The sequence below is a fragment of the Mytilus galloprovincialis genome, chromosome 8, assembly GCF_965363235.1.
Source record: "Mytilus galloprovincialis chromosome 8, xbMytGall1.hap1.1, whole genome shotgun sequence".
NCBI classification, from domain to species: Eukaryota; Metazoa; Mollusca; class Bivalvia; order Mytilida; family Mytilidae; genus Mytilus; species Mytilus galloprovincialis.
This window is the reverse complement of record NC_134845.1, coordinates 76,514,688-76,538,068: the sequence shown is the minus strand read 5'-3', so window position 1 is coordinate 76,538,068 and position 23,381 is coordinate 76,514,688. Positions and strand designations below refer to the sequence as shown.

The window sequence follows — 23,381 nt, the reverse complement described above, 5'->3', positions numbered from 1 at the left end:
ATTGCTCCCAAAAGACCCTTTTCAACAATTTGAATTTAATAGATATATAAGGTGAGATGACGAAAGATGAAAGCTTTTGAAATTAATAACTTTTTTAAGTTTCTGCTACGGTGCGAGAAGAGTATGAATGACTCTTGTGAGAGTCTAAATATTATTTCAAGATACAAAAAAAGAAAGAAACAAGAGCTCGTTAAGATCCTCATTATCAATGAAAAGACTGACCTTTGAACTCTTTTTAATCAATAACTTTAATACTTGTTGATCAACTGTAGTCGATCTTATCTGAAAAGAATGCATTATAACCAATATTTTAAATGGTTTATATTTTATATTTTTTATGTTGTTCATGTTGTAAGAGTTAGATGCTTTGTTCCTGTGAAAGAAAAAAAAAATCAAATCCTGACAAAGAAAATGGAATACAGCTTTAGATATTTGGTATCGAAGTGATTTAATATTGCAGATTTGCCAAACCACAGGTACGTGACAATTTTATACTACTACGTTTCGTTTGTAGTGAACAAAGTTATATCCACATTAGTACCTCATTATCAAAAATTCCAAGCTGAGGAATTGTCTTGCATAAGGCTATGATTGAATCGACCATTGATAGTTTGATGTTTGATGTTTGTTATAAATCGTATCGAACAGAGTGATTAAAACACGAAGAATGAACAACTTTTCAACAAAAGTTGTATTCGTTCTTACGATCAACAAGTTTTCTAATTTGTAGACTTTTATATATATGCAAGTAATCTATAGGGTCAGATGGAAATGCAGTCAAGGAATTCAATAAGGAGATAGTCGCTATTTGCATCCGGTGTCGTCTTTTAAAATGGAAGAATCACAGTTATCTGATAATTGTAGAAAAAACCCGGATTCAGGCAAATTCGTTGCAGTTTAAGACTCGCCTCGAACAAAACCGTTACAGAATGTGTGACACAAGGAATACAACCCGGATGCTGCACACAACAGAGAAAACTATTTGTATAAAGATTTTTGTTTCAGAGGGTCAAATATCGTTAATGTGATAGTATTCGTGGATGATTTTGTCATTGGTAAACTGTCTGTGTCATTAGTCGGTGTCACAAGTTATTGATTATACCTAATGATAAGTTATATAAATAAAATACCAAATAAAACGCCCACCAAAACAACTTTAGAACCATCTTATTTTTATTCTTGTTTAGTTAAGCATGAGAACGTCGTGAAATCGATTTTTGTTTCTTTAAATCCCTGCCATAAAGTTAATAAAACTGTACTGAAACTTTAAGAAGATGTCAATAGTCAAAACGAGCATCTAAGATGTGGTTTATACGTCACTCAGTTAACAATCTACAAAATGAACAAAACCAGGACGCCAAGTCATCTAGAGGTATAGGTCTTGAAATTTGTAATGTTTTTTCTTTCAAACATGAAGTTTTATGGCACTATTTTTACTTTTGGTAACATGTTCATCAATACTTAAAAAAAGCTGTTACAAATTCAGAATAAACAAACGCAAAAAATAAGATTTAGGAAATATGCAAAGACAAAGTCTTGAATTGAATGTAGCGGAAGTGACCCTTCCAAATTTGATATTCAAAATGTTTCTTTTTTCCATAGATGGAGAAGGATCAAGAGAAATGGAAACATACTTTAAAAGAGGAAGATAACAGCGAAGTATATCATATATATGATTATCAACAGGATGATCCAATGTATTCAGAGAAATTAAGACTTCTCTCTGATTGCCAGGACCTTGTTGGAAATGATAGACAAGGAAGATCACCATTGAACATTGCTATTATTGGGCAAACTGGTTGCGGAAAGTCGTCGTTTCTTAACACGGTTTTTGCCAGTTTAAATACAGATTGTTGGCGGGAAATAGCTACATCAGGTTTTTTTAAAATAGAAGGTCCTCAACTACATTGCACAGAGCGGTTTAGAAGGTCAGTGAAATTAAAAGATGTTCATGAAGAAACAATGGGCAATGCACTGGCATTTCATTATTAATAGATTTTAAAAATGACATCCAGTTTGCATTCATCTAATGTTAAAGTGCTATTGAAACGATGTATGAATAACATGAGCTCCATATACTATTCTTCATATTACTTTCATTCAATGCAAAAGGTAAATTTGCTATTCTAAAACGTTGCTTTTCATCAAATGTCCAGTATTACTTGCTTGATAGTGCTGGTGGTCAACAATCCGAACGCAGGTAACTAGTCGTCAATGATCAATACTTCTATGTGGGCAATATTGAATATGAAACATGTTGATTGTCAATTTTTAGTTAGATTTTACTTAAAACTTAGTTTGCAATACTCACAGTCAAATTTGTAAATTGACACGACGCGGTCTTCGTTTTTTGTTTTTCTTATCATTGTATGCTACTTTATGTGTTGTCTTCTAGCGTTTGTACACAATAGTATACCATATGATATATCCAATACCAGTCCTTATGATAGGAGATAGGTGGCTTGAAAATATTTTCAGAGATATAATATTTTTAATGAAAAAAAAGGTTTAATTTTATTTCCAATTCACTTTTTGAGCCGTTTTGGCACACTTTTTTGGAATTTTGGGTCGTCAATGCCATTTAATTTTGTACTTGTTTGGCTTATACCTATTTTGATCTGAGCGTCACTGATGAGTCTTATGTAGACGAAACACGCGTCTGGCGTATTAAATTATAATCCTGGTACCTTTGATAATTATTTGATATAGAAAATATATGTAAATTTCTGTTAAAATTCAGTATCCCGAATGAGGGTTGCTCGAACAATCTGCATATGGTAAATTCGAAAATGAGTACATGTATCTTTCTGTAAATAGAAATAGAAATGATCATAGAAATAACAAACTAAACAGAAAATTTTAACAGAAAGTCCCATTACAAAAAGAAAAATAGTTCAAAGATATCAAACGAATGGTAAACAACTGTCATATTCCTGACTTGGTATAGGCATTTTCTTTTGCGATTATGTTTATTGGTTGTCGAAATTATTTTTGACTGGATTTTTAGTTTGGAACTGTGGCTGTCTTTTATACCTTTCTACACGATATGAAACTTAAATATTGTTGAAATATGTATTGATACATGTGTTACTTGCATCTACGTCATTGGACATCTAGGTCATAGTAAGCAATCCTAACATATTTTTATGACATTATGTTGGACTCTCAAATGCATATTCCTCAAAAATTCACAGTGCTATGTATAACAGCAACATAAATATCGTTTTAAATTAATGCTAAACATTTAGTATTTAAAAAAAGTAAACTTATACATGAAAGACTACTTGTGATAAAAACTCAACGATTTTGCCAATTATTCAATAAAATGAGCCACTCCGATTAAAAGACGAACATGTAAGCTTCTTTATATGTCGCATTTAACAATATTCCAACATACACTTAGGTGTTTTAATATTCGTCCTTGTGTTTCAATAATTCGATGACCAATACGGAATATCTGTTTCACAGATATGTTCCAAAAGTCGTTACCATAATTCTGCTATCCATTTCCCCTAATGTGACATACCGAATAATATTTATCACCGGGTTTGTAATTTCCTGAGCAGATAGACAGGTGTAACATATGGAGTAGGATCTAATTATCCTTCCTGGACAAATGAGATCAATCTTAGTTGTTTTGTTTAAGTTCGTTATTCTATATAAGTGTCTATAAGTTTTTATGTTGTGTTTTTTATACTTTTGTTTTCCTTTTGTTCTTTCCTTTTTTGTTCTGGTGTTGTCAGTCTATATTCAATTTTCCGTTTGAAAGTCACTTGGGTATCATTGATCTCTCTTTTACACGTTTTGCACGAATAACTGATGTTATTAAGTTTTGATTTTTGAATTTAAACGTGTATAATAAAGACATCCAACATACACTCAATCACTGAAGAAGGTGAGATATTTAAGCGTTATACTTTTATTCTAAACCGAAAGTTGATCTCCATGGCACTTTTTTTTTCAATTGGTCGAGGTTTAAAAGGGAAAGATCAATTGCTAAAAACAGTACAACACAACTAATTGTTATCTGCATATCCGAGGATCTTAAAAGTATTTGATTTGTCTTAGCCTAATCGTTTAAAGAACTTTGTGTTGTTGGCAGTTGTTAGTGGTGAATATTACAAATACACCCTTTTTTTATTGTTGAACACAAAGTTTCTCAAAAGTTATTGTGTTGTTTGAAAACTGTTTGGTAAATCCATAAGTTAACATCGCCAAATGTTCATCCATGCGAGTGTATGAATAAGACATTATACTAGGACATCACTAGCCTTCTTCTGTAACATTTAAAAGCCTGATATTTTCATTAGTAATTTTATTAAAATCCCCAAATTTACCCTTTATCTAAAGAGTCAAAATATAAAGCTGCGAAAAAGAAATACACATATCTAAAATTGTATTTTAATAGCTTTTCAAAGAAAGACTATTACCGAGCTACGAATGACGAAGGTATCCTGATGCCGACGTTTTTGGACATGACTGGTTTTCCTGATGAAAATACTAAAACTGTTTTGGACCTGTTGGAGATAATATTTTCTGGTCGAATCACTGAAAATCAGAAACTGGCTGATATCGAGGAAGGATTCAAGTCCATTTCCTCAGAAGCTGTGACATATTATAATAAAGAAGTCAGTCATTTACCGGTGGATCGAATCATTGTTGTGTCTACACTAGATCCTAACTCGCCACTTCCTAGATACCTTTTATCTGCCATTTCCGAAGCGGCTAAAAAAGTCAGATGTAAGTTAAGATAGTTTACCGCTGTTCAATAGTTATAATTCGATTAAACAAAAACAAATTAGGGTACCAAATTAAAAACCGAGTGAACCACATCAACACATTGTAAGCTTATTTAAGCATGATGTCAATGACTGCATAGGCAGGAGGCAGTAACTATGAACGTGCACATGCATTTGATCTACACAAATTCGTGTCGATAGACAGTTTGATATCATTACGTGTTCGCATTGCGCATCTCTTTATTTTCTAAAAAGAAAACCCAAAAACAACATCTGTTGTCTTATACTCATCAAGAAATTTTGGTAATTATTACCCCACATTTTATCGTTAAAATATCGATCCCTAATGCATGATATGATTCCTCAACGGAAATGTAACACTACGACTCACAAGTTTTTACACAAATGTAAGATTGTGAATGTTTTTAATTTGCGAGAAATTTAGTCAAAATATTGCATATACATTCGTTTATGCAATGATAGTGAAACATGTGGTCATATTAAAAATACTCATTATTGAATTATCATGTTAAAGGACAGACATGGGAACCTTTAATAATAAGTGCAAAAAGAAATAAATAAGGCTCCCTATAAAATGAAGGATTTACATTGAATTAACGTGATTAGCAAAGGCAATATTATTTTGATAGCATGTGCATGATTGAAAACGTCATTGTTTTGCTATGCATCAAGTTGCTAAGCTATAAATTTCAGACAATATACACGCTCTCTTAAAGCTAGTACTCAACAAGAGAGATTCCGACTGAATATCTACTGATGTAGCAAAGATTCTACTGGCATGAATGAATGATTTAATATGGAACATGTTACGCAGAAGAGACAACATATGCACAGAGATTCAGATTCCAAATAAGTATGACTATTCATAACCAGATCGACGTAGTGTATATGAATGCGTCCTTCAAGAACTGAGAGCGTATCACTAGCCTGTTCCTTGTTAGGTCACACTTTGTGTCATTTCACTTTTAAAGCTGAAATCCAAATTAATGTATAGGAAAAAACAGTAATACATATCTTACATGTTCTAAAATTCGTAAATTTTACGGATGCCATCACGACTTGGTTGACCGTTATGGAATAACCGTTTTACAAATGATATCGGACATGTTCCTTACGTCGTAACTACAATCCCCTTCCCTTTTATGAATGTGACCTACCGAATTGGACTTTTTACCGGATTTGTTATAACATGAGCAACACGACGGATGCCAGGATCTGCTTACCATTCCGGAGCACCTGAGATCACCCCTAGTTTTTGTTGGGGTTTGTATTGCTTATTCTTTAGTTTTCTATGTTGTGTGTACAATTGTTTGTCTGTTTGTCTTTTTCATTTTTAGCCATTACGTTGTCAGTTTATCTTCGATTTATGAGTTTGACTGTCCCTTTAGTATTTTTAGTCCCTCTACTAATACAGGAGAATCCTATTAATTCAGGAATACATGCGTTTACCTCCTAGTTTGAGTAATGAAAGTTGTGTCCCTGTTAGTTTATTGTTGGTTGACCGTTATGGAATAACCGTATCACAAATGATATCGGATATGTTCCTTACGTCGTAACTACAATCCCCTTCCCTTTCCTGAATGTGACCTACCGAATTAGACTATTTACCGGATTTGTTATCACATAAGCAACACGACGGGTGCCGCATGTGGAGCAGGATCTGCTTACCCTTCCGGAGCACCTGAGATCACCCCTAGATTTTGGTGGGGTTCGTGTTGTTTATTCTTTAGTTTTCTATGTTGTGTCATGTGTACTATTGTTTTTCTGTTTGTCTTTTTCGTTTTTAGCCATAGCGTTGTCAGTTTGTTTTGGATTTATGAGTTTGATTGTCCCTTTGGTATCTTTCGTCCCTCTTTTAGTTTGTTAGTTTTCCATGTTATCGTTTAAGACTGTAGTTTTTTGCACATACATGCTTCGACCTTGTTTGTATTCCTATAGCATCTTCCTACTTTTTATAGACATCCCAACTTTTGGAGTTTTGACAGGAAGAGATAAATATAACCCATTTTCCAACGAGGCAGTGGCAGATAAATTAACCAAATTTAGAGAGGTTCTTGGAATTACGAAGAATCGTTTTGCATGTATAACAAACTATTGTGAGGATTCTGATCCGGACACAAAATACCTAACTACAACTATTCCACAATTCGATGTACCAGTTCTCCAATTTTTAAAACAGGTAAAAAGTGAATTAGCAAAAATTCTGATCCCGAAGGAAAAAAAAGAAAGGGAAAGTCCTTAATCAATAGGCAAAATCAAAACATCAAACACATCAAACAACTATCATATTCCTGACTTTGTACAGGAATTTCCTCATGCAGAAAGTGGTGGTAGACGTAACTTGATTGTGTATCAAGCTACATCTGAATGTCGAAAAGAACTCTGTTATGTTGACAAAATTATCTGGGCAAATCAAAGTGAACTAAAAGGTTAAATTTTCACGAAATGTGTTATCTTTTATTAAGTTGCATTTATCTAAATTGTACAAATCACTTCCAGTGAATTTCTTTTGAGTAGGAGTATTGTTTACTTACAATTATAATTAAAAGATTAAAGTGTGATACAATATTAAATTTAGATGGACAAATAGATTAGGAATCATCAAACAAAAATTTATGAACACCCTGACCTTAGATAGACAATTAAAAGTTTTAGTAAAACAGAGAATATTAATGGATGCATTATTATTTATCGTTAATCAATTTTGTTGATTCAAATGCTTTCTTTTATTTTGATTCAGGTTCTTATTACATCGCCTGAAGAATTTTCAAGAAAAACGATAGGAACAAGACCCTGGTACTGTCAGGTAAATGATTCCCTACCTTTCTTGCAATATTCAATGTAAATAAATGAATAATTTGAAACTGTTGGTCACCTCAGAAAATGGTCTACATTTATAGTATCTATCAACGTCCAACCGTCAAGTTCGATTTGTTATCGCAATAGTGTTCTTTAAATGTCAATCGTGTATTGGTCTGAGTGAATTAATCAGTGAAAACTAAAGATTCACACAAACATATATTATAAAATACGGCGCATTTAATCTCAAGTTTTCTACATGGTTTACTTAAAGAACTCTATATTTTAACGGATGCAATACGTGACACTTATAACAATAAAAAACAGAGTCTTAAGATACCAATTAGTCAATACAAACACATCAATCGATTAAAACAAACAATAATATGACCTGAAGAAAAACGACGAAAGACAAACAAGAGGTACTCAAATACACATTTTACATCAAGTTAAATTGTTGTTGAAAAAGGTCGTTCAATAACACTTTAATGTAGATCTTAATGTATGAATGAATATAAACACATCTTCGATTATCTATCAATTTGCCGCCATTGATTGTTCCAAAGCTTAAACTTTAAATTAAAATATTCGACTATATATTCGACTTCACCTTTTTATCATGACCTGTAACCTTGTTGAGAACCTTTAAAAAGGGGACATTAACCGTAGCATGCATAATTTTATATTTGATTCAGATAAAGTTATATTGATACAACACTACATATATCTATGACATACTTATGTGAGAACAACATGTGAGTAAAATGAGATCAGAAGCAAAAACGGAGTATCTCCGAACTTAACGTAAAGACAAAAAAAGCAATTAGAGTAGATGTGGTATAAGTGCCAATGAGACAGCTCCCCATCAAAGTAAACCATTATAGGTCAAGGTATGGCCTTCAACACGGAGCATTGGCTCACACCAAACAGCAATCTATAAAGGGTCCAAAATTACCATGTAAAACCATTCAAACGGGAAAACCAACGGTCTAATCTATATAAAAACAAGAAACACGTACGATCTACATAAACAGACGACAACTACTGTACATCAGATTCATGACTTATGACAGTTGTAAACATTTGCAGCGGGATTAAATGCTTTAATGGTACAAAACCTTCCCCCTTTTCTGAAATAATAGTATAAAATCATAACATAGAAAGACATCTATAATATATCAATTTGAAGAATTAACTCAATCAAACAACGCAAATAAACACAAATGAACGACTATATTTGATCGATGATACCTGGATACAAATACATAGTTAATATAAATTATTGCCTGTCCCAAGTCAGGAGCCTGTAATTCATTGGTTGTCGTTTGTTTATGTATTACATATTTATTTTTCGTTAATTTATTTTACATAAATAAGGCCGTTAGTTTTCTCTTTTGAATTGTTTTATATTGTTTTATCGGGGCCTTTTATAGCTGACAATGCGGTATGGGCTTTGCTCATTGTTGAATGCCCTATAGTGACCTATAGTTGTTAATGTCTGTGTCATTTTGGTCTTTTGTGGATAGTTGTCTCATTGGCAATCATACCTTATCTTCTTTTTTTATATTTAACAAAGTTAAAGTATGATACCACTATGAAATGTTAAACAATTTTTAGAAAATATCACGTTTGAAAAAACCTGCGTGATGTTATACACATTATAATGAAAATAATTGTTTTGTAATAGTATACCTATTCTTCTGTGTGTATAAAATCTTCCGTTTAGGAAAACCAAGAAATTTCTTTAATATCAACCAAACTAATCTAACACTTGGTGCATATGGGTTGAGTATGAACAAAATAACAATATAGGTTGCATTTCTGTAAATAATGACAATGCATTTTCCCATAGGAACTTCCTTTACGGCTAAAACTGTCTCACTTAACAATTGCTATTGTTAACTTCAATACTTTTTTGGTAGGGGTGTGCCATTTTTGCCTTAAAAACGTACCCATTTTAATATAACATTCACTGAAATTCAGTTCCTATAGTTATATAAATATTTAAGAAAGAATGACATATACTTATAAACAATATTTAAAATATGACCCATGCTTATATAAGCACTAACTCATCATCACTCATAATTCATAAATATACCAGCTACCCTTAAGTTTTTATATATGAATTGACATCGTTTGGTGCACATATATTTTATCGTTATATATACGCATGGATTCTCAATAGCATATTTATATATGATATGTAGATCATACCCCAAATCAATATACAGTAATCAAACGTAAATGCATTTTAATATAGGATGTCATTAAAAAGGATGGTCATTTTTATATAAAATCTCGCAAAATTATGACCCATATTTTTGGCACAGCCCCGTATATCAAATAATAGGAACTTACCCCCCCCCCCCCCCCCCGTGGGTATACTGGTCAGTCAACATTGAGTATGTTTGGTATATCTAGTTTGGTATAGTAAATACGTGAGAATTTGTAGTAATTCTAAATAACGTATATTTGTTATAAGTATATCGACGTGTGCATTAGTGGAGGTCATACGGTGATTCATAGATCCATTCACCTATGATATTTGGTTGAAGATGGATGGTTGTCTCGTTGCAACCATACCACATCTGATTTTGTATACGAACGAATAAAACACCTAACATACCATGTGATCTTTTCGTATAACTATTGTAGGTGAAAGATGAATCTGAACAAAAAGAACTAAGGGATAAGTTACTTGAAAAATGTAAGGAACTAGTTGGTATAAGTGGCAAAGATAAAAATCCGTTAACAATTGCGGTAATTGGAACGCCTGGAGGAGGGAAGTCGGCATTCCTTAATACTATTTTCGCCGCTTTGAGCAATGAACGGTGGATAGAACATGCAAAATGCGCAGACACTAGAAGAGGAGGCAGACAGATTACTCAACGACTAAAACGGTAAGAACAACATAAATCACAATAACAACATTTGAATACTAGTAATAAAACTGAATTCTTTGTTGCAATACTTCTCTCGGCAATACAAGTTGCAAAAAAGTATTATAATTTTCTGTTTATTGCAATATCAAGGTCTTCAAATGTACAACATTTTTAAGGATTCAAACAGATGAGAAACAAACCAAAAAAACATCGTACCATATTTTAGGCTATAAGAGTCCCAGATATGATGAAATGTCGATTAATTTAGATGAGAAACCGAACTCCTCATTTACACTAAATGTGTGAACAAAAATATTGTGAAAGTCAACGACAATCAATGTATAATAGGACCCCAACTAGGAATCTGCACTCACACAGAAACAACAATAGTTGGATGCAGATGCACATGCGCACAAATTTTATTTGAAAACTCTAATTTGTGCGTTTACTAGTAAACGCAGTTTAACTACATGTACATTACAGGAGTCAAAATGAAAATTGTAATGTCAACTGGCCTTTTTAGTCTTGTATTTTGTTTTTTAGTTCATTTATATGTTTATGAGTTTAGAATGACGTTAATTTTTACTGAACTAATAAACAATTTTGTAAAGAAAGTAGGCTGAAGTCCGACTCCGGGTAGGTGATTTTCTCGCTAGGTTTTTGACTCTTTGGTAGGGTTGTTTTCCCTGTGAAATATTCCCCATTTCATTCTATATTTTATTCTGCGTCCGTTTAATCAGTAATTAACGGGCGTTTACTACAAAATATAGGTTGCAATTCTGTAAATATTGACAATACAATTTCCAATAGGAACTCTTTTGACGGCTGAAACTTTATCACAGTTACTAAGAAGTTTTGTAAACAAATATATATCCTAGAATGGAAAGCTCATATGAATTATAATTTAATAAAGGGCTGTGCAGAATATCTTTAACATTCACTACAAACTGCTCAGAATAGGCCTTATTTTGTGCTCGACCAGTAAAGTCGGGCAAAGACTTTAATTGACAAGACTCGACATAATCTCGACATTACTCATCTGAACTTAACTGTACTCGACTTTGATCTCGACTTTTGCTCTTCAAGTTTGTACTTTATTTGGCCTTTTTGACTTTTTTGGATTCGAGGGTCACTGATGAGTCTTTTTTAGAAGAAACGCGCGTCTGGCGTCGATACAAAATTTAATTTAAACAAAAATCTGTGATGAGTTTACTTTCATATCATATCTGGGAACCAGTAGATAAACGAAACAAATTAAAGTGTTAGTTACTATCATATATCTCCCCAAAAGAGGTGTGGATTGTGAAACAGCTGTATTTATAAAGTGCGACCCATACCAACATGTATTTAAATAGAAAGGTATCAAATATTTTTACGCACAACAGTTGTTATTTATCAGTCTCGTAGGATAACATAAATCACTGAATGTACCCAAACTTTTCTCTTACAGTACATTTTATACCCCACCCCTGTTTCAATTTTCAAAGAATTGGAATGAAGACTTTAATTAATATAGCCTGTTTTCTTACATGGAATCTCTAGTAAAAAACCATTAATGCACATGGCTACTTTTTTAAATTCAAATGAAGTGGCAGTTATTTCATGTCAAAACTGTACCTTATCCTGACCTACTAAAATCAACATACCTTTAATTGCATTTTAGAGCGTATTGGTTCCCGGAAGTTTGATATTACAAAAACAGGAACTTCTGATCTGAACAACAGGTCAAATGTGCCCTTCTATCATGCTTTCATCTACTACCAAAACTTCTCAAATATTCCCCCTTTTGAAAAAGAAACAGCTATGCGTATGAACTATTTTGTGTAAAATATGTACTTTTTTCTTGTATGTTCTTTCCGACCAGGCCTGAATTAGTGGTTTTGTACCTAAAGCAGCATCAAACTTGTTATATTGACTTCTGCTTGACTTAATTTGCTTCAATGATCTATTTCTAGCATAGAAAAACACATAAAGCTTTTGTCAAAACACCTTTTCACTGAATTAAAGCTCACACTGGACTGGTAGTAACATATGTGTCAAACAAAGAAAACTACAAATGGAGACTTATAGTGACAGATATGACACTTTTTCAATTTTTACCAGTTTTGATTTTTAATATCTACTCAAATAACAGTGTTCTGACCTATATGTCTTACTTTTTATCAGAGATTCTTACTTAAATATAAATACAGTGGTCCAAACACAAAATATTATTGATAATTGTGTCCCCCCTTTTTTCTACATGTTGAAAAAGGAGAGTGATTTGGTAAAAACCATACTTTTATGTACAAACATGGACCAAGAAGAGAAATTTATATATTTCCAAGCTAGACAACTTGCTAAACATGCTAAAATGGTTATTATATGCATTTCCAGTGAGATTTTGGAATTCCTGTATAAGTATACACTCACAAGATAATTTGATCTAAAGCAATATTTATACTTTAAATTAGTCATAATGAACAAGTTCCATTGGTTGGAGTGTTAGATAATGCAAAAATAAAAATTTGAGGTAAAATCTTAATTGTGTGCATGCTAGATGTCCCAAAAGGGCCAAAATACCTTACTGTAGCAATTTGAAGGCTGTAATTTGACACTAAGGTATTTGTTACATAAAATAAATAATGTAATATGATTTCTGACAACTAATGTGTCCAATTTTCATTGTACAGGGTATGATTTCTAAAAACAAAATCACATGCCTGTCAGTTATAGGTATACAACCACTAATTCATAGCCCCATTACTTTCAATGTTTAATTCTGCAATTTCAAGCATTAATGGCTACTTTGTCTTAAGTTCAAATAAAGTGGCAGTTATTTCATGTCATAACTGTACCTTATCCTGACTTTTATTGATGAAAAAAATCAATATACCTTTAATTGCATATTAGAGCGTACTGGTTCATGGAAGTTTGATATTACAAGAACAGGAACTTCTGATCTGAACAACAGGTCAAATGCGCCCTTCTATCAAAATTTCATATACTTCTTCATTATTCAAATTAATCTTTCAACAAGGGTTCTACAGTGATCATGAGTCCCGAAGCTTTCATTTGATACCACAACTAACCAAATATACCTGCTATTGACAACGAAACAGCTATGCGTATGAACTATTTTGTGTAAAATATGTCCTACCTTCTTGTATGTTCTTTCCGACCGGACCTGAATTAGTGGTTCTATACCTAGAACCTGAATAACAAATATATAATCATATCTACATTTAATACTATATAAAGTATCAAATCTTGTCTCTTTCCCCAGTCCACAACCTACTATATGTCTATTTTAACGTATTTATTCGTAAAAGTTCACAAATTTCTGCCTCAAATGATCAGTTTAGAAATTTTGTTACAAACATATTATCTCTTACTATATACCTAGCATTAGGTGGCGAATATATGAATAAAGTGTTTAAACAAAACCATATTTACAAAAATTCTATGTATTTAACGATGTATAAATCAGCCTGATACATGAATTCACTTGAATTCAATTTTTAAGAAGACAAAGGATTTTCTTATCCAAGGAATAGATAACTAAGCCGTATTTGGTACAACTTTTTGGAATTTTGGGTCATTAATGCTCTTCAACTTTGTACTTGTGTGGCGTAATAACTATTTGGATCTGAGTGTCACTGATTAGTCTTATGAAGACGAAACGCGTGTCTGGCGTATTTAATTATAAGTCTGGTACCTTTGATAACTATTTACACCACTGGGTCGATGTCACTGTTGCTGGACGTTTCTTCCCCGAGGATATCACCAGCCCAGTAGTCAGCACTTCGGTGTTGACATTAATATCAATTATATGGTCATTTTTATAAATATTGATGTTGAACCATACGACGGTATAATTGTATAGCAATAACTATTCAGTCATGTTTATTAAAAAAAAAAGGTTTAGTACCGACAAAGACAATTTTCAAATATCTAAATACTTAAACAAACAGAGGAGATGAAAATTATGAAAATTAGATAGCCGAACTGACCAACGAGCATCAAAGTTATTAATAAGATTAATATAAAATATTTTGTAATATTTTTTCCTCCTCGAATTTTTGAATTTATCATCTACAGGAAATAAGGAAAACAAACAGTACAACTGCCTGTTTAAATTATAGGAGGGGCAAACCCTACCCTTCTTAAGTGGGAAACAAAGTAAAGAAAAAATACAATGTCACACATAAAAGAGGGACGAAAGATACCAGAGGGACAGTCAAGCTCATAAATCGAAATTAAACTGACAACGCCATGGCTAAAAAGGAAAAAGACAAACAGACAAACAATAATACACATGACACAACATAGAAAACTAAAAGCAGCACGAACCCCATCTAAATCATCATCTGTCGTTGGGTACTGCTGAAAATCCAACCTTATTTTAAATAGGTTGAAGGAATTAAGTTTTTACACTTTTTAAAGTTGTTTTTACACTTTTTAATCTTACCTGAATGGAAAGGAGTTATTTTTTGTTTACACCGTATACTCATTTCTACATGTCTTTCAATGTGTTTGTATTGGCTTTCGTTTTTTGGTGGTTTGTTTTGTATATGCGACTTTTTGTATTTCTTTTGTTCTTATAACGTGACTCTGTACTTTATAATATCCCGTCAGTATGATATTGTTCTATTATATGTCATTATGATATATTTCTATTATGAATTACTATATACGTTGAACCACAAACGTCAAAATCATTCAATCGCGTGGTGGAATTAACTATTTGTGGATTTTTTTGAATTCTATATATAACTTTTGGACTAGTTTAAATCTCGGTCTATTTCTGAAATTTATTCTTACATACTTTTGATTTTTTAACCCTGTATGCTAACATTGCCTATGTAAAATTTTAAATCGTTTGTATGCACATTGAACGACAAATTTATGTGACGTATTGAATTTTCTGACGTCAGACACTCAAATCAATGAATGTGTTCGTAGATAGTTGATGTTTTTGTGTTCTGTTAAATTGTTCCTTTTAAAATTGTTATACGATGATGACTGATGTACCCATATTTAGAGTGTAAATATAACGGAATTTGATGAGACTGTCATTAAAGTGAGAGGGTTAGCGCTATAGAACCAGGTTTAATCCACCATTTTCTACCTTTGAAAATGCCTGTACCAAATCAGGAATATGACAATTCTTGTCCATTCGCTTTTGATACGTTTTGTTATTTGATTTTGCCATGTGATTATGGACTTTCCGAATTGATTTTCCTCTAAGTTCAGTATTTTTGTGATTTTACTTTTTATGACTTGTGTGCAGTATGGTTTGGAGATTGTCAACGTAAATCTCACTCACACGTTTAAGTATCACGTCACGGTACCCAAATTGCGCTTTTTTTTTTAGCAAAAATAGCAGCGGGAATCTTACAAGATTTCCTAGAGACTAAACAATTTGTATTTTTATGATTTGATACCATTGACGTCTTTCTACATAGGTAAACATATTTAGATATACACAAAACGTTCACAGTATTTATCAACAGATGGAGTTTTTACTGAAAATGCAAAATGTACGGAAACGTCGCCATGCGACGTCATCAAAACGTCATCTTTATACAATTAGCAAATACAATATGTTACAAGTATCCATTTCTTACAAAATAAAGAGTTAGCATGGACTAATATCCAATTGTTCAAAATATTTGAAGAAATTAAACAAAAGCTCTGTTTTCCGACTTTTATCGATGCGAATTTAAGCATGGATGCAATTTTGGTACTCCTCATTACAGAATCATTGCCGGTTTAGAGGTCAGTTCGAACCATTTTTTCTATGATTTCATATGGATTCAAAATTAAATTGGTAAAACCATATCGTCAATAACGATACATCTACAAAAAAAACACATGATAAAAACTTTTGTCTTAAGCATAAATAAACTTAGTTTTAAAAACTGACAAAATAGGTGCAATGTTGGGTACCCTCATGTTACACACTAAACATTTGCTTTCAGTTTTTTGATGAATCACTACTACAGTACAGAAGATGATTGTCTAATGCCAACATTTCTGGACATGGCAGGTTTTGAAAATGATGACTCACTCTTGACAAAAGAAATGCTTAACATTGTTCTTAGTGGCAAATTTGAAAACGGGGAGAAACTTTCAGACATGGTTTTATTTGGTAAAGAAAAGGGCGTAAATGCTTTAAAAGAAAAGTATTCAAAAAAAAAGTCTGAGAATGTAAACAGACTTATAGTTGTTTGTTCGGCTGATCCTGATTTGACTTTACCAAATGCTTTGTTCAAAAGTATAATTGATGCCACGAGCAGAGATCGAGGTAAGTTTCAATATTTTTTGCTGCAACTTTTGGCAGACAAATAGATAATTAAACAAAAGGGGAGATTAAAGCAAAATACAATAAAATATATTAACCGCAATCAAACGTAGATAAATAAGACCAACAATGTCAAATGTAATATGGCATTAACGGTACCAATGTAAATTTTGCTCCTGATTAGCATCTGCAGTGATGACCCTCAGTGATTATTGAGGCCCAATAATCATTTGAAAATGCATTGCCTAATAAAAACGCCGACGAACTGATAAAACTAAAAAGTCACAAAATAAAGTGTAACTTAATATTAACGTTGACCAGGTGATAAAACAGAAATTGTACATAATCAAAAAGCAATCCGGACAAGCAACTAGACATTGAGCACAATTCACTGATAAAAACGGTTTCTAAAATGCTGTAACTGAAAATTTCGATAAAACATTATTAAACAGATTCAACTATATGTTCGGTTGGTGTATTGTAACTACAATACGCGACTAACACAAGTTCAGGACAGGTTCCTCCTATTTTCGGATTATCATAATCATACTTGAAATTATGATTATTTTTCCATTGTTTTCACTTATTAGTCATATTTATGTTTATGTATGCAAATACACAAATGTAGTTGATACACAATATTCTTATTAAATAACACTTCGGAATAGAAAGCAGGGTCCTCGAAGGTAAAGTAAATATGACACTTGGACTTTCCCAACCGACAATCAGACTACTGCATTTGCCTTGAACAGATGGACATGTGTAGTCGTAATAAGTTTGTTGTTATACTATTTCTCACAAGAAGCTTTTAACGGCGTCTTATCATATGAATCAGCTTCAGGAAGATTCCTTCTATAAATTTGTTATATTCAATGGAAATAATACAAAACTCACCATTAGAAACCTTTTGCTCTCAAGCTCATTACACGTGGTATCCTTCAATCATCTGAACATCTCAATTTTCACGAGGAATATTTTGATCAATGGTAAGGTTAATGATTAAATAATAAACAATATCGGACAATAGATAGTACACCTTCCGTAATTACGTAACATAATGATGACTTCCAAAAAAATTGTCAAAATCAATGTAATGTATAACTAATCATATTTAATAGATATAAATTTTAAGGTATAGTCTCCCCGGTTAAACAGTAACTAATTTACAGGAATACGGACTGAATGCTGTGAGTCAAGTTAGTCGTACAACAGCATAGAAATGTTCAATAAAAGATTCATTTTATTAAAAGAACCACCAAAAAACCTTCACGAATAGCATAGTATGAGCTTTAAAAATAAGAGATAAGACATCGATGCACAAGGGACTCTCTAACTGAAACAAATTGATATGATTAAGACATGCACATGATCATTATCAAGTAGTAGATGATATTAAATCAAATTTTGTACTTAAAAAAACAGAATACAATTTTCTTTCATAATTTGTAGGTAGGATATTCTAATATGACGTGCTTCTTTTGCTTTGTGAATAAACCCATGCACTAAATCCAATAAAATTTGTTTGTTCATTGCGTAAATTGACTACTACAGCAAAATGAATTTTATGAAATTTGCATGCATTTGATATGATTCATTAACTCAAAACACTTCCAAACTCTTAAAAGATGCCCGTGATGTTACTTATTTATTTATTATGGCTGTAATTTGTTGCAATTGGAAATTGACATATTTGACCTAGATAAGAGAACCGTTCATGCTGGCGGTTAAAAACTCGTCCCTCTGAAAAATCACATTGCCAGTCGTCAGCTTGTTTATAAAGGTTCGTGGAAGAGCCTACACAAACGCTCTAAATTTATACACATCGGACATAGAAATTACCTTAATTGAACTAATCAGAATCGAAATGATTGATACCAGCTATACTTTATTGTAGTTTACACATAAGTAAGCATTAAATTCGGGTTATTTTAGCCCTCACTGTCGCCCGGGCAAAATCAATTACGAATTTAATGCCTACCCATGTTAAAACTCGATAAAGTATAGCTTCCATCAATTATTTTTTAATCCAATTACATATTTGATAAAATCCTCCTTCAAAAATTTGCAAACAACAACAAACAACACCTGGTTCAGATCACTTAAAGGCGCAAAATGTGATGGATTGAAACCATCATTTTTTGCATAAACCAATCTTATTAATTTTAACCAAATGTCTTCCTTGCAACTGGTATTATAAACTTATTAAACGTAGCGTCACTGATAAATCACAAGTAGACGAAACGCACTCGGGTCCTGTTTCATTTAGAATTCTTGCATAGAAGAATGAAATCGTCATTAATTTTGTTTAAAATTGTCAAGCTGGTGGACAAAAAAATAATTTGACTGAATTAGTAAATATAATCTCTATATGATTTTACAGTTGTAGTTATTATTGATAACACAATCGAATGAAAATACCATCGGATGTGATCTTTTAACGAGAAAACAAAAATTAACAAGTACGTACTGATAAAAAACAAATCCTGCGAAAAAAGACCTTCTCAGATTAGATTTTAATCCACAAATTACATTTTGTAGTTTAAAGCCTATCGACAGACACGAAACTACATACTTTCTAATTTCACAGATATTACCGTATATGGAGTGTTTACCCAGATGGATAAATATAGTTCCGATGATCCAAAAGTTGTCGAAAAAGAAAGACAATTTTTGACAAAGTTCAACATTTCAAAAACACGATTTGCTAGGATAAAGAATTATTGTCCAGATGTTGACCCTTCCATGAACTACAGGTACACAACAATACCATCTTTGGATATTCCTGTTTTGCGATTATTAGAAGTGGTAAGATTTTAATTTTGATTATTGTTAAACCTGGCATATTTAATTCATCTAATACAATTATAAGAGGTATAATGGATATTTAGCACTAGATAAGTAGAGTATAGATCATTACTGATAAAAGATAAGTACGTACTTTAACCTATAATGGTTTACTTTTTAAATTGTTATTTGTATTTGAGAGTTGTCTCATTGGCACTCACACCACATCTTCCTATATCAAGTTACAATTCATTAAAAAATATTTTGATTTGATAATAACCTAAAACAAGTCAGTGGCAGATATACCTTATTTTATAGAAGAAAAAAAAATGACAGGATTAAAAACAATATTCAAAATTAATGCATGTTTGTATTAATGTAATGGATTTTAATAATCGATCTTTTCTATGCTGCAATTTATCCGGGCTCTAATAGCGCTAACTTGAAGAAGAAGAAGAAAAAAGGACAGAGATGGCGACAAATAAAAATAACCTCTGTCCTCTATGCCAAAAACAAAAAAATTGAAGAAAAAAATACGGGACCAGGATTGCGACACTGCAAATAAAACCTGTCCTATGTCAAAGACAAAAACACAGGTGTGTCAGTATTACGTTATATACCTATATGGAGTTATTTTCTTTCAGAACGACAGGTCATTCTTTTTCAGAATCAACCCGGACGATACCATGTTTCAATGATATATGCTCCAAGGCATAAAATAATGACCTGTGTGAGGTCATTATTTTCCTTGATAAACATGCAATCTATGATTTACATCAAAACTTTATTCGTCTAATAGTTTTTTTGTTGCCGATTTGGAAATTTATTTTTTAAAGTTCAATCGGTGATAGGTGTAAAAGAAACCGTCATTGTAGTCCCGCATTTTAATTTTAGAAACAAATAACGTAAAGTTTTGTTAATTTATCGCTACAATAAAGAAACATTATCATATATGTCATATGAATTTAAATGTAGACTTTCATAAAATAAATCCAGTGTTGATTTTTGGTTGCTTGCTTAACGTCCAGTGGCAAATATTTCATTCATTTTCAGAACGATACACACTGAATAGGAAATCATACTGTGAGCTCCATATATTAATATTCGTCTTCGTGTCAGTTCTTAACTTTTTAAAAATTATGTATACCTTTTACTCTATCAAATGATCAACTAATAAGATAATCTTATATTCTATTGAATAACATTAACGTAACTCACGAAAGGGTCGGGTGCGGAGGGTATATAATGATATCCTGATTATCTTTTAATAAAATGTATTGCTATTCAAAAGACAATCTTTCTGAATTTTTCATTCGATTCAAGTAAAATTGTTAAAAAGATAACCACTTTTCCGCGATAGAAATAACATAACAAATAGAAAAAAAACATACCCTCCCCCTTTTCCATAAGCTATTAAAAGTGGTACAATAAATTACTTACAATGTGTTTTGTATTTGTCATACACCGTTATCGGATGGTAACAATACATTTGTTTCTTACTTCATGCCGTTACAGTAATATTTTTATTGTGTATGGATAATAAATTTTAAAATGTTTATATCTAAATCATTTAGTGAGTTTTATTTCACATTCTAAATGAGCCGCAGGGTGTATTTTATTAAAACCTGAACGCGTTAGAAAGGAATATCCCACTTTAGTGTTGTCGGTAAAATAGGATACTAAATTTTACAAATCTTTATAAAATTATCTATAACATAAACTTATCATCAGTTTTTCGATTTCGAGTTCAACGAAAACTATAAAAACAGAATTAAACTTACATTTTATAAACTCAGCTACTATTTGTAAAAAACACTCAATCACACACTTTTACTTTGAGCTATATCCGTTAGATCATTGATTATTTATTTCAGGTGTTGAAACCTGAGCCTACGGACTTTGTCGAAGACACTTCTTCAAAACTTCACCCTCCTTTGAAGCTAAATCCAGTTGAAATTGCTATGTTTGTTGGTGTTATCGTTGTTTTGATTGGAATGTTTATTTTTTGGCTTTGAAAAATTAGATAACGTAGCACAAAAAAATAAACATAGTAACCTAGGATCCAAAGATATCATTATGAAAGAGATGCGAAAGATTCTAAAGGGAAATTCAAACTCATAAGTTGAAAACAAACTAACAATGCTATGGGACAAAACGAAAAAAACGAAAAAACACAAAAAAGTGTACACAAATCACATCAACGAAACGTTAAGTCGGAGCAACATGAAGATTACAAAAAAATGAGGCTGATGTTATGTGCTTTCGGAGGGTACGCATATGCTGATCCACATGTGCACATGTAAGTACAAACCCGATGATGATGTAACGTGTTTGACTTATAAAATATTCGTTTTCACATAATCTGAGATTCTCCAATATCAATCTTTTAATTTATAAAAATGTAACGCAAAACCTTACTAAAACTTGGAGGCTTTACTTAAAACTACGAGACCAAACATTAAACTTTGAAACTTAATACACAATTAACCTTGTATCAAAAAGTAGTCTACAAACTTAATTTATTGTTAATCCTTTTCTGACTCCGAGGTCCAAACTGATTTTCTAAACAATTATATCCTTTCAAAAACTATAACAGAAAACAGGCGTCAAAACCATAGGTTCCTGGGACACTTATTTCTGAGACTTCTAGTTCCTGAGACAACCAGTTCTGAAACACCTTGTCCCCGATACATCTAGTTCCTGAGACAACTAGTTCTGGGACACCTAGTCTCCGAGACACCTAGTTCCTGATGCGACTAGTTCCTGAGACAACTAGTTTCGGAAGCTCCGAAGTAACCAGACTATTGCAAACTACCTATTCGAAGGACTGCGACTATTCCCGTAGGGAATTATCGTTTTTTAAAAAAAAACCGGTAGCAACAATCGTAGAGACCTCTTAACTGCTTTGTTCAAACAAAAAGCTTTCAACTCAAACTTTATGTGTTTACAAACTTCCAAATTCTAACTATTTTGTTTGCTGGTATTCACTTTTCGATGCTTTACCATCAACCGCTGAAATTACAAATGAATCATGTATTGTAATAAATGTTTATTTGAAACTATACTATTGTTAAATTTATGATTAAATAGGTTTTATTGGCATGCTTCTGATTTTGTTCATGAACACATTAACAATAATTGCTATTATGATAGGTTATTTCATTTTTAGAAACGACGGTCTGTTCTTCCTTGTTCTATTGACACACAAAAAAAGGTCTAGCGATACACATACCAACGATAAAATTATACTTTGTAGTCATACAGTTTGAGTTCTGCAACGATACGTATGTCTTTAGTTATTATGTAAAGCGATATCATCATATTATAAATAGGTTTATGAAAGGTAATAACCAATGTACCACATCCCAACAAAATCATTTTTTTTTTCACTAGATATAAAAGATTTATCCGAGTACTCGAGTACTCACGAGTATCGTCACCTACTTGAGTATGAAATTTCAGATCTTTTGAATTCTCTACATACGATCGAACCCGTACAATGTATGAGTGTCTTTATATATTCCTACATGTATAGCGCAAACCTCGAAGAGAACATCCTGGCAACAACCTAGGATAAAAGGATGATTCTCTATGAAGTTTTCGTTAATGTTTTGTTCAAACGGGCAATTTTTTTTTATAAAGGATAAATCTTAAGTTTCTCAAAAATCAGTATAATTAGATTGCTGTAAACGAAAATAGGAAACATAGGTGTGACATTTCCCTGAACATGAGACCTCGGATTTAAAGTCCCCATCCGACGGACTTATACATATACATTTTTTTCTGTGATGAGGTACAATATTAACTGTTCCATTGGTAGAACGGGTTTTCTGATGATTTAAGACACCAGTACCACACCAGTAGAGG

The 23,381-nt window shown here is 32.2% G+C and overlaps 1 protein-coding gene across 1 annotated transcript; it reads left to right on the top strand.

The window, feature by feature from the left end:
- The first annotated feature begins 340 nt into the window (after positions 1-340).
- Positions 341-21,664, top strand: LOC143042600 (uncharacterized). Its single transcript, XM_076214999.1, has 9 exons — positions 341-476; positions 1,603-1,928; positions 4,409-4,740; positions 6,719-6,939; positions 7,501-7,566; positions 10,218-10,462; positions 16,408-16,733; positions 19,318-19,535; positions 21,389-21,664. The coding sequence occupies exons 2-9, from the start codon at positions 1,603-1,605 to the stop codon at positions 21,527-21,529; spliced, it is 1,875 nt and encodes a 624-aa protein (XP_076071114.1). The 5' UTR covers positions 341-476; the 3' UTR covers positions 21,530-21,664.
- The last annotated feature ends 1,717 nt before the right edge of the window (positions 21,665-23,381 follow it).